General features: G+C 34.0%; 1 protein-coding gene across 1 annotated transcript; it reads left to right on the top strand.

The window, feature by feature from the left end:
- The first annotated feature begins 1,544 nt into the window (after positions 1 to 1,544).
- Positions 1,545 to 12,802, top strand: LOC105804155 (uncharacterized). The gene is made up of 23 exons (XM_052624126.1): positions 1,545 to 1,702; positions 2,260 to 2,342; positions 2,541 to 3,050; positions 3,584 to 3,681; positions 3,775 to 3,846; positions 3,942 to 4,079; positions 4,860 to 4,978; positions 5,071 to 5,361; positions 6,726 to 6,813; positions 6,943 to 7,048; positions 7,136 to 7,246; positions 7,411 to 7,574; positions 7,660 to 7,774; positions 8,273 to 8,497; positions 8,582 to 8,772; positions 9,333 to 9,500; positions 9,656 to 9,761; positions 10,199 to 10,336; positions 11,151 to 11,309; positions 11,391 to 11,591; positions 11,935 to 12,129; positions 12,209 to 12,280; positions 12,431 to 12,802. The coding sequence occupies exons 2-23, from the start codon at positions 2,295 to 2,297 to the stop codon at positions 12,551 to 12,553; spliced, it is 3,438 nt and encodes a 1,145-aa protein (XP_052480086.1). The 5' UTR covers positions 1,545 to 1,702; positions 2,260 to 2,294; the 3' UTR covers positions 12,554 to 12,802.
- The last annotated feature ends 478 nt before the right edge of the window (positions 12,803 to 13,280 follow it).

The following is a 13,280-nucleotide window of genomic DNA, read 5'->3' on the forward strand; positions in this document are numbered from 1 at the left end:
CTTTAAATTTTTATTCGCTTTTCTATACGTTTCACTACTTTTTAGTAATTTAATTATAGGTAAATTATCTAGTTGGTCACCCAATTTTTAGGATACTTTCATTTTGGTCACTCAAAATGAAATTCTTGCAAATTGGTCACTCAATTTTTAGGGTGCTTTCATTTTAGTCACCCAAGTGTTAAATCTCTAACAACGGTTAGCTATTTACGCCACATCATGTTTTCATTTTCTTTTTAGTCACCTAACTTTTAGGTTATTTTCATTTTGATCACCCAAAAAATATATTTTTAATTATTGATTGGAATAAAAATTTAAGGATTAAAGTGAAAAGCGGTAGAAACTAAATTAATACACAAAATTGTCAAATTGTACTTGTTTATCCTATTATCGAAAATGCTAAATTTGGGTTTTGAAATATAAATTTTAAATATTAAGATTCAAAATTATAGTAGTAAATCGGTTGACATTATCAATTGATAAAAAATTCAACAATTTTATTTAATTTATTTTGATGTTTTGAAATTGTGTTCAAAAACATCAATGAAAATTATTGACTTTAATAGTTGTACGTGAAAGCCAAATTTATTTTGATTATATGATCTTGAATCTTTCATGCTAAGCTAAAAGTAAAGAAAAATCCTTATAATTAATTAAATTAATAAATTTTATCTTCCATTCCAAACAAAACTCATAATTTCTTCATAAATGAAGAACAAACGATTAATTTAACTAATTACAAGTAATTTTTCCCTTTACTTTTAGCTTAGCATGGAAGATTCGAGACTATATAATAATAAAAATTTTGTAGATAATTATTAAATATGAATTATTTGAGTTGGCTTCATTAAGAATAATCTAGAAACATAAAATAAAATTTTAAAATTTAAAAGTAGATTAAATTAATTAATTTTAATATTATAATAACAAATTGGTTGAGATTACCAATGGATAAAAAATTTAATAATTTATTTAATTTCTTTTAATACTTTGAAATTTAAAATTTTAATATTAAAACAAATTTTAGGATTTCAGCAATGGGTAAATAAATACAATTTGACAAATTTTGAATATTATTTTAGTTTCTATTGCTTTTCCATTTTAACAATTCATTTTTTTTATTTTTGGAAGACCAAAATGGAAGTGTAAACACGATGTAACATGTACATTACATCACCTTTAGAGCTTTAATGCTTGGGTGACCAAAATGAAACTATCCTAACAATTAGGTGCCCAATTAGGTAGTTTACCCTTTAATTATATATCTTCGTGATTAAGTCTTAAATAAGCACGGAAAATCAGGGGAATAATAGCTGGGGAGGTGGGGGTGGGTCCCCTCTGCCCTAAAGTAACCCATCTTGTCCTCTGTGTGCAACTAAACCAGGCTCCAAAAAGAAACTATTAAAATATATCCAGCCGTTATAATGAGGCGCGCGTTCACTTGCCACGTCAGCTTCACGTTAACTTTACGACTCTCCGTTAGTTCTATGTTTCCGTCTTAATGTTCGTTTAATCTCTCCTAAATTTCGCTTCCATCTTCAACCATTTATTCTTCTTATTAATTGAAGACATAAAAGGAAAAATATAATACATGAATTTTTCTAAAGCTAAGAAGACTTTTTGCTTGAACTGTTGAACTAGACCCATTTTGTGTTTTGCTCTCACTCTCACTCCAATTCTCACTCTTTTTTCACAATCACTTTGTGTGAGTAGTTTCTCCATCTCTACTTTCTCTTTGTTACTAAACTTGATCAAAAGTCAAGGTTTTTTTCTTCCCCTTTGGGCGGCGGAGGGATTTTATTGAGTTTTAGTGATACCCTTCTGCTGGTTTGATCATTGAAGCTAATGAGATTTCAGTAATTGGTTTCTTTGTTACTACTCTGATCAGTGCTTGGCATGTGAAGTTGAATTGAATTCTCATCATCTTTATTTTCTCTGTTTGGTTTCTCGGAATCCTTTTAAGGAAAATAATAAAATAAAAGAATGTCGGTGCTGGAAACTTGTACTTTTCCATCTTTTTCATATAGATTTTCTTTGCCATTCATCTAAAAAACAATCGATCATATTAATGATTTGGTTTTGCTATATTTTGACATTTTTTGGTAAAGTTTTGGACTTTATTTTTTTTCACACTGCTTGATTAGAAAGACAGACAAGGAAAGAAACATGATCAGAATTCCCCAGTTTCTTTTATTAATGATTTAGTTTGCTAGTGTTGCTCTTTTGCTTGTGTGTTAATTTGGGTGTTAAACTCTCTCTCAGGGGTTGGATTTTAGGTCAAGTGGAAGAACTATACAATGTTCACCCAAGGCCTTGACAAGGATGCGTTCAGATGGGTTCGTGCGGTGAGTCATTTCAGTTGTTTATCCCTATAATTTCATACATTTATGCATTTGTATAGGTATTTGCTGCAAACATTTGTTTATTTAAATATATAGATATTTCATTGATTCGTGATGTTAATGTTTGAAGTAGTTTTTACTTATATAGTGTAGCCTGAGGTGTTGGCCGAGTCTGATCTTATTGTTTTAAACTTGTATTAGGGAGGTGCTGCCAAGAACAGAGATTTTTTCGGTGTGACCATGGCAGCAAAACAAGCACTTGATCCTATTACCAGTTTAAGAAATGCTGGATTACCTCCTTCTGCAAAATTTCGTAATGGACATTTATCCCAAAATATAATACCTGTTAATGGCAATGATGATGGTTCAGAATCAGACATGGACATCTCATCTGATTCTGAAGAGCATGTCCATGACGGGCAGTACTCGTTCATTTCATCTCCACAAGATGATAAGGTGCATAATGTTGCAGCTGCTTCGATGCAGAAATCAGAGGCTCATGGTCATTATGGACCTCAGCTGAAACTAGGAAATGGTGCTCAGAGACCAGCTCAGGTCTGTGGTGGGAAGGCGGACACTGTAGATAAGCAATTTTCAGATTCTGCCTGTAGCACTGAAGTTTCGTATATGCAGTATAGAAGCAACAATGGTGGTGCACCTCCTGGGGAAGCATATAATTCAGATAGTTATTCTTCTACAGTTACTTCTAGGGTAGGCATTGAAATAGCATCTAAATAGTTTTGCATCTTTAAGTTAACTTCTGGATACAAAACCTTTACTTACCTCACTAAGAATTTTGCTTTTACTCAAGCACTTTCTCCTTTAATGTTATTTCCTTTGGTAATTTGTTATTATTTTATTAAGTTGCTTTGATTGTGCCCCCTTAAGCTTTAAAGTAGAAAACTGGGCACTTGGCAACTCTTTTTGGTCATGTTTATACAAATTTAAGATGGTAGCTTTTTTTATGTGCAAAGTACATTGGGTGATATCTCCATTGTCAATTGGTGGGCTACCAGGGTTTCACATCCTAAAATGTTTCCTTTTTAACTTTCTAATGGTTTGACCGGTTATGGGAATGGGACTGGAGATGTCAAAATGGCTTCATTTGGGGGTATTCTTTAACTCGATTGTAATATGAAATTATAAGATTGAAATGTGAAGACCGCTTTGATGGTCAACTTAAATTTATTGTTAATCTAAAACATTATACTCTGTGTAGTACTCAGCTATCTACATCCATGTAGGTTTTTCATACTGGAGGAATGCAAAAGGTGAAGCCTTTTCACTATGATACCATTATTCAAGATAACAGTGGGGATGAGATTCTTGACCAATCAGTGAGGTTTGTGTTTCTGCATCTCTATGCATAGTTCCCTTGATGTTTTCCGAGAAAAATGTCTGCAGTGCACTTCAATTGAACAATTATGTATTACAGGACTGTGGAACATGGAGGAACCAACGAATCCACTAATAATATGCCCACACGTCGCCCTATATTTCATGCAAGGTTAGTTAATAGCTAAGCTAGGCATGGGTTTCTTTGGTTTAGCATTTTGCCTTCATAAGTTTAGACAACTGACTGCATTGATTAAAATGTTTCAGTGGGCTTGGTCCATGGTGTGCAGTGCTGTCTTATGATGCATGTGTACGTTTATGCTTAAATTCATGGGCCAAAGGTTGCACGGAAGAGGCTCCCTACTTCTTGAATCAAGAATGTGCAGAGTTGCGGAAAGCATTTAGGTGAGTCAGTATATTCCCTTTTTGTTTGTTTTGTATCATGTTTTTGCGGTTAATGCCCTGCCAGTTTAAGGTCAATATGTGATCAAAATACTAGTTTAACTCTGAAATCCAACTTAAGATTAGTTGAATGAAGCCGCTCTAATATTGAAATCCCCGTAACTTGATATGCTGATAGAAGTATGAAATATTACCCATATTTGGCAATATGGGGTCAGAAATAAGCATGCATGGATGGATGTGGAACTTTAGACATATTGACCACATGATACTGTTGCTTTGGTTAGTTCCTTGCCTTCCATGATAGTTGCCATCACCGGAAAACTTTGCATTAGGGTTAGTTATTACTCATTTCTATCAAAGAATCATTGAGGCGATTTGGTTCTTTGAAAATATTTCTGGTCCACCCTAACGAACAGATTATAAGTCACGGTTGGTTATGAAATATATAGTAGTTGATGCTATGGCCTGCGTTGAATACTTAATTTCATTTAATAAAGAACCATTTTAGAACATAAATACTTGCAATGAGATTTATTGCATTTTAACCAGCTCACTTAGAATAAACACCCAGTGTTCCTGGCTTTTGCTTGCAATGATTGCATTGTTCATGCCTGCCTGCCTTTGTGCATCGTGCATGTAAGATTCAAGCTTTCTTGTTTATATTTGGATATGCGGTCTGTTTACATGATACTTTCTTATTGTTAATATATTCCGGGCTTGTTAGTTCTTCCCTTTATGTTTTGAGTTACCTATCTCTGACTACCACATTTAATTTTCTAGTCTACAGCAGGTACTATTGCAGCCAGAAGAAGAGCTATTGGCAAAACAATCTTCTGAGTTAGTTAGTGAAGCAGCTGCTCCTAAATCAAAGAGGTTCATTGGCAAAATGAAAGTTCAAGGTACTGTCCTGTTTCCGGAAAAAAAGTTCATCAAATTGTAATAATATTTCGTGTTTAAGCCTACAAATATATCTTCTTTCTGTTTTGGACAGTGCGTAAAGTCAAAATGGGTTTAGATCCTCCTCCTGGCTGCAATCTGTCTATGGTGAAGATGGAATCCGTTCATCAACGTTTCTGCAAAGTAAACTCGATGTTGCATTCTGGATGGGAAGCTCTTCGGAAAGTTCGAGTGGCTCCCAATACGCCTGTAAATGGTTCTCTTTCAAAGCAAAGCCTAGCTTATCTGCAGGCTAGCAGCCAGTATATAAAGGAGGTATCCAAGCTCTTGAAAACTGGAGTGACTACTTTGCGCAGCAATTCAACATCATATGAAGAAATTCCAGGTATTTATACCCCTTTTAGTTTTATGATAATCTAGTTGTCTGATGTTATGATTCAAATACTAAAATATGGTCAGAAAATTGGTCGGTAGACTATTATTATTCTTGAACCTATCCTTTGTGGCTTTGTCCTGGTTCATTGGTTTCAACACCCTTTGCTAGGTCATGTTTTCTCCTCATATCTGCTGCTTCTTTCCTTACCACCTAATAACTCCTTAAAGCTTCATAGAGAATGTATAACTAAATTTAGTGTGGTATGTTGTTAGAGCCATTCCATAAATTCAGTAAGTACTGTTGTGGTCAATGAATACATGACTGTAGAAATTCTAAGAGAATTTTGAAGATTTCTAAGAGGAAATGAGATGAAGAAATTTTCTTAGTATTCTGAATTTTGCAGCCTTATTATCCAGCCTTATATACACAAAAAAATAAGCTATAACAAGAATCAATTAGCTACATGTAGTCTATTAAATCCCGAGAATCTTCGAATAAGAATCCCGGATTTCCACAATGTCAATCCCTCTCTTTTAAAGATCTCATCAATTGTTTGGAGGTACTAGGAATCAATTATATGAATTTTTGGCACTATCAAGTAGTAATAGTTAATTTCTAAGAAATGACTTGACTAGGGGAAATGCTGGTTAGGTATCAACAGCAGCTATCAATTACACCTGCAGCATCCTACGGAACTTTTATGAGAAATGTGAGTTACTAGGAGCAAAATAGTACACTTTTAACGGTTTTAACCTCTGAACATTTAGATGACTTCCTTTTTCCTCCATTTATTATTTGATAGGATGCTGAATAAGAGATGTTCTTAATTATTGTAAATATCTAGCTATGGTAATTAAAGTTATAGTCACTCTTCTTTCTTCCTAATAGGTGGGTGCTAGGGATAGGTGTTAGCTTCATACTATTGAGTCACAATTTTTTCAATAAAGCCTTTATTCTACCAAGTAAACAAGACCACTCAATATTTGAAGGAATTTGAACAAGGAGAGAGTACTTTCTTGAACTAGTACATATCTATGTTTGTATTTTGTAGTCTAGCAGGTTAAGAATAATAAGGCCATAGAGCAATTATCTTTTTTTGGTTAAATAAGAACATCTTAGTTCAAGTAATGTTCATCCATGTTTGTTGCAAGGATGTGATCCTAAATAGGGAGCACTCCTTGTGTAATAGGATCTATTTCCCCACCTACCAGAAATAATGGAAAAAGGCTTAGGCGGTTGTTGTTGTTGTTGATGATGATGCTGATTTGTATCAGAGAATAGGATGCTATTACCTTGTGTAGAATCTCTTGATGAATTGAATTTGTACTTGCCTTGTGCACTATCTAACATCAGGTGGTGGTTGTAATTCTTAGAAACATATTGTTGCTTGCTGAAATTGAAAAGTTCTTCTGAGGATGATGGGACCAAAATGCAACCAGGATCCAGTGAAACTCATGTGTTGTATGTATCTCCTCTGACCCCTTATATATGTTTTCCTTCCTCCATACTTTTGCTTGCTTGTTATCTTTTTATTTTCCTTCCTGCTCCATAACCTCTGGAAACTTTCTTTCCTGATATTTTACTTCACAGCTTACCTGATGGCCTTGGTGACGATTTGATTGTCAAAGTTCATGACTCCAAGGGGCAGTATTGTGGTCATGTCGTAGCACAAGTGGTTTCTATTGCCGATGACCCTGTAAGTATTTTTGAGTAATACCTAGTCTTTATGGTCTAGGAGAAAGACAGATGGTTATGCTGAAAGCTTAAAACATTGGTTATGCAGGGTGACAAGCTTCGATGGTGGCCAATATATCATGAGCCGGATCATGAACTTGTTGGCCGGATTCAACTGTATATACACTATTCAACCAGTCAAGAGGAGAATAATCTCAAGGTACATGCAAAATGTAATCATCCAGTAAATTTTCAAATGACTCCACTCAAGGGTTTTGTTTTAAAAAATAATAATTTTCCTTTACCACTAGCTACTATTTTACTAGTTGAATTAGAGCTTGACCAAAAAAAAGTGACAGTAAGACTTATCATTTGTTTTGCCAGTGTGGTTCTGTTGCAGAAACTGTAGCATATGATCTTTTGATGGAAGTCGCAATGAAAGTTCAGCACTTTCAGGAAAGAAATTTGTTGCTACATGGCCCTTGGAAGTGGTTGGTGAATGAATTTGCATCATACTATGGTGTATCAGATGCATATACAAAGTTAAGGTATGCGTATATGCTAGAATGGTAGTTCATGTTATCATTACAAGTTTAAATTGTTTCATTTATTTGATTTTCTTTTCATCTACAGATACCTTTCTTATATCATGGATGTGGCTACACCAACTGCGGACTGCCTTACATTAATACATGATTTACTATCTCCTGTGAAGTCCAATACCAAGCACAAATTAAGTCACCAAGAGGTATTAGCACTATTTGAGCAAAATTATTTTATAATTTGACTTGATCTTTGTTTTCTTTTCAATGTCACGGATGTCTGCTTTACTAAGAAAGGGCTGGCCATTAGCTTCATAGTCATTATGCTAATCAGATTGTATCTACTCAGAAACGGAATTGTTAAACATGTATCTAGGTTTAATTCATCCTTTTGAAGCACCTTTATAGTTCTTGTTAGTTTGGATCGTCTGATTCACTATTTAATGTACACTACTGTCTAAAATGTTTCTTGAATTTCCATCTTATTTTTTATTCAGGTCATAGATGTGCCACTTTGCTATTGCCATTTTGATGCATCTTTCTTTCATTTTAATTTTTATCCTTCAATCTCATAGTATTTAGTAGTTAAAATTACACAAAGGTATACATATAAACATTTGCATGCATACATGTTTCAGAAAATGTATTACTATATACAAACTCATTTTTTCTTCTTATGAATGTAATTCTGTAACATCAATCAGAACCGCATCCTTGGGGAAGTTGAGGATCAGGTCCAGCAGATTTTAAATGTGATCTTTGAAAATTACAAGTCATTAGATGAATCATTGCCATCGGGGATGATGAGTGTTTTTAAGGCCGCCACTGGATCACCAGCTCCTGCCTTGGTCCCTGCCATCAAGCTCTATAGCCTATTACATGATATATTAACTCCCGAGATACAACTGAAGTTCTGTGGATACTTTCAGGTATATGACTTATTTCTTCATGGTCATGGTTTTATATATTCCTTTCTTGTTTGTTTTCTCTATAAATTTGCTATAACCTTGCAGGCTGCTGCAAAAAAGAGATCAAGAAGGCACCAGGCTGAAACAGACGAGTTCATTTTGAGCAATAATGGCAGTGCATTGATGGATCCAATGACTCTTTCAATGTCTTATCAGAAGATGAAATTTTTAATTTCAAGTATCAAGAATGAGATTTTCACCGATATAGAGATCCACAAGCAGAATATTCTTCCTAGGTGATTTTATCTTATTTCAGGAGATTACAGAATGCAAAATGATTTATTGTAGTTCTGAAACAATTGTTCTTTCTTTTCCCTTCCACTTGTTGATCTATTAAGACTGCATATGCTCCAATATGTTGAAATTTCTTTGCACCTGAGGTTATGCACTTAAACTTGTGAGCTAATGCTGGACGTGGATATGTGTCTAGTGAGGGTGTTTTAAGTTTTATTCCCATTTGTCCTTTGGAAGGTGATGACTCCGTACCCATGTCATGTCCACTTTGAGAAGTCGTAGCAACATAGAATCTAGAGTTTCCTGTTTAGCTAATTTGCATTAAAAGTTTAGTAACATTAGTTTGAAAAATAAAAGAAAGAAGAGAATGCAAATCCATTGAAGGAGGAAGGTTCAAATAGAAAAGGGTTAAAGGTAGATGACTGGTAGCTCTTAAATATTCTTAGAATTACTTGGTATTTAGGTTTGTCCCCTGTACTTGTATTTTTCTGGATTTGCTTTTTGACTGCTTCAATTCTTCTGTTCTAATATTTGTTGCTACTCTATCTTCTACTTTTTGCAGTTTTATAGACCTTCCAAATCTTTCTGCACCCATATACAGTGCAGATCTTTGCAGTAGATTGCGAGCACTTCTTGTTTCATGCCCCCCTCCTGGCCCCTCTCGTCCTGTAATAGAACTTGTTATTGCAACAGCAGACTTTCAAAGAGATCTGTCTTCCTCAAATATTAAGTAAAGATCTTACTTCTTTTAGCTCATATATATTATGAACTTGTTCTATTCGGTGACCCAAAAAAAAAAAACAATTGTTCTAATCTATAATTTCTATTGTTTCAAAATACTTTCTGTTGTTTTCCGTTCTTCTCTGATCTTATAACATTTTTCAGACCTGTTAAAGGGGGAGTCGAGGCAAAAGAACTATTTCACTCTTATATAACATGTTGGATTGAAGAGAAGCGCCATTCTTTACTTGATTCATGCAAGCTAGATAAGGTACAAATTTCATGTTGCAGACTTGCATTACTGCATTATGAAGTTCATGGAAAAAGGCCCTATCTAGGAAAGGTCAAAAACAGATGTGCATTCTTTACTTGAGTTTTTAATGGTTCAGACCAAGTAATTCTTGGACACTTGTGCATTGTTTGCTTTTATTTGATTAAGAAAACCACTGTCGGTATTGCTTGGAATACAATTTGGGATCCTCACATTTTACCCTGATGGGTTGAACTTTCTTTCTTTGTGGTTTGATCTAAGCAGTTCATCATTCATTAGCATTCTGAATATATATATATATGTATATGTATATGTGTGTGTATGCAGACTGCCTAGGCCAGAGAATTGCCAAGTGTGCATGACTAATTAAAATTGATTGTAAGCCAAGGTTTTCTATTTTCCCCACTCAAAGGCAATTTTCTTGAAATTGGTTGCAGGTTAAATGTTCTGATATTAAAACATCGCAATCAACAACTCCTTTCATAGATGATATGTATGATCAGCTAACAGAGACATTGAATGAATATGAAATTATCATTTCTCGCTGGCCAGAATTCACAATCATCTTGGAAAATGTACGTCGTTCTGACCTTTTGTTTTGTTATGATATATTTGACTGTTGCTACAGATTTTTAGAATTATGTAGTACAGGAATGACATATAGAATTAAAAAAAATGAACCCAACAATATTTCATAAAATGGACCTGAAACTACAAAATAACATGTTACCTAGTTTCATGACAGTATCAGTTTTCAGGGGAATTTTGTACTTCTGATTTTGAGCCTTAAGTTAGGTTCTTGCTTAATATGACATCTTACTATTATTATGGTATTAGATTTACAACTTTTTATGGCAATCTATCATTTTGCTAGTTAATTAGAAGTTACCTAAAGAATTGTGATTAATATATAATATACAAAAGCCCAAATTTGGAGAAACTTTTGATGTGTTGGGAATATCTTTTATTCTTCATTATATTATTAAATTAGTTTTAGCATATAACAAACGTAATATCAATTAATTAATAGTAAATAAAATTATAGTAACATTTAATTAGATTTTTTGAATTACGTAAGTGTTTAGCGAGAAGATGAGTTTAGTTGTTTTTGAAATAGAGCAGTTGTTTTAATCCAAATTAAACATAAATAAAATCAAATTGTAGGTATTCAAAGTTGGTTTTATTGAACTATACAACCTATTAAACCATAAATTCGTAACAATAAATTTGGTCCCAAAAACAGTTATTACTTTTAGTTATATATCAATTAAAATTAATATTTAGCATTATAAATAGCATCCATCACATAACAACTAAAATCATGTGTTTAATCTGCTTTATGCTAACCAAACCTGTTTATGTCTCGTTGCTACTTGTTGCTATGAAAAGGCTGTAGCAGATGTTGAGAAAGCCATTATTAAAGCTTTAGAGAGACAACATGCTGATGTTCTAGCTCCACTGAAGGATGGCCTTGCTCCTAAGATAATTGGCAAATATGTTCAGAAATTCACCAAAGGAACTGCTGTCATCTACGTTGTTCCGGATGAGGTAAAGTTTTCTTCACGCATTTTTTCTGATTTGTCCGGTTTTTACCCCCTAACAACTAAAGAAAAATAATTATTTTTTCAGTTGGGAGTTCTTTTGAATTCCATGAAAAGGATACTTTTTGTACTGCATCCCAAGATAGAAACCAAGCTGAAGTCATGGTGTCCTTGCACTCCACCTGGTGGAAATGCAATTCCAGGAGAGCGTCTCAGTGAAATTACAGTAATGCTGAGGGCTGACTTCAGAAACCATATTCAAGCAATAGTGGAGAAACTTGCAGAGAATGTGAGTATCCTCTAGTACGCAGTGGAATCTATTATTGGTTTCATATCATGCTTTTGAGATTTCCAACGTCTGTGATTCTGGACTCGTTTTGTTTATTATGCAGTAGAATCTAGTACACAGTATTATCTCGCTTTTGTTCTGAGTCTCTAATTTCCAGCTTTTCTTTTCTTCTTTCTTTTTTAAATAATTTTTTCGGATAATAGTATGAAGATTACACATTCCTAGTTTAATATTTAGATGCATTGTTAGCATCCTGGAATATGTGAATGCACAAGTATTTACATATTATATCCACTGTTTTGTTAAAGATATTCTTATGCTTTCTATTTCTTTATTTTTATAGACAAAAGTTCAGACTGCTACAAAATTGAAGAAGATAATCCAAGACTCAAAGGAAACTGTTGTTGAGTCGGATGTAAGAAGTAGAATGCAGCCTTTGAAAGATCTTTTGATAAATACGATAGAGAACCTCCATTCTGTTTTTGAGCCACATGTGTTCATAACCGTCCTTCGAAATTTTTGGGACCGGATGGGACAGGTAGAACTGGCGAATATCTTCATATCCTTAATTTAAAATCATGAAAACGTATATAACATTTGTTTTCTATTTCTTACAGGATGTTCTACACTTTATGGAAAACCGAAGAGAGAACATGTCCTGGTATAAGGGCTTAAGGATTGCGATTTCGGTAAGTCTCTCCTCAACCAGTGAACATTCTGATATAAATTTGGATCCCTCGGACAAACACTTGAACTTTGTCATTTCTATATATAGTATTAACCTTTTGTTCGTTAGCCTTGGTAGTTTACATGTTATTGAAAGCATTGCTAAACTGCAGGTGTTGGACGAAATCTTTGCGGCACAGATGCAGAAGTTGCTAGGGAATGCACTCCAGGAAAAAGATTTGGAGCCACCTCCATCTGTGATAGAAGTGCGGTCGATGTTTGCGAGGATTTTTTAATTATGAGAAGTATCTATCTGCCTGTACAGATTTAGTCGAATTACACACTGCTTGGAAAGGAATGACTACCAGAAGCGATGGTTTTCAGAAATTTTGTAGAGGTCTCCATTGGAGGCCATCATTTCTTTGCCTTTTGTTTTTTTGGAAGAGATGTATGAAATTTTGGGAAGTCACAGATTTGATATCCATTTTCCTACAGTCTTGTAACCGGGCTGAAAGTTATGAAAGAGGAATGAGGTTCAATCGCTACCAGCAAACTAGCAAAGGAAAACTAAGGTGGTGGTAGTTTTTTACGTCTCCTTGGGTTTTGGAATTAATCATGATAAAGCAGCCAGGACCATATCATTCGATTCAAGCCTTACAAATTGAGGGAAAGAATGTGATTGCGGGGGACTGAATTTTTGACGACGCAAAGCCTTGGGATAAAGTTTGGTACAAGGTCTTATACCATATAAAAAATTTCTTGAACTGTTTTATCGTCTGACATGGCATAACGGTGATTGTGGTATTAAATCAAATTAAAAAGAAATGGTGGCAGATTATAATTAATAAATTTGAAAACAATTTAGGGGTAAAAGCAAAATCGGTTTCTCATAAATTTTTCCTCTAAATTGTGAAATTAAAATTTCAGGTTTTCAATTCTCTAGGAATTAAGATATTCTCTAAAATAAGCGTTATGATGTGATGCAATATTTAAATATCAGAATTTCCAATATAAATTATTTTT

This window comes from Gossypium raimondii, chromosome 11 (assembly GCF_025698545.1).
Source record: "Gossypium raimondii isolate GPD5lz chromosome 11, ASM2569854v1, whole genome shotgun sequence".
NCBI lineage: Eukaryota > Viridiplantae > Streptophyta > Magnoliopsida > Malvales > Malvaceae > Gossypium > Gossypium raimondii.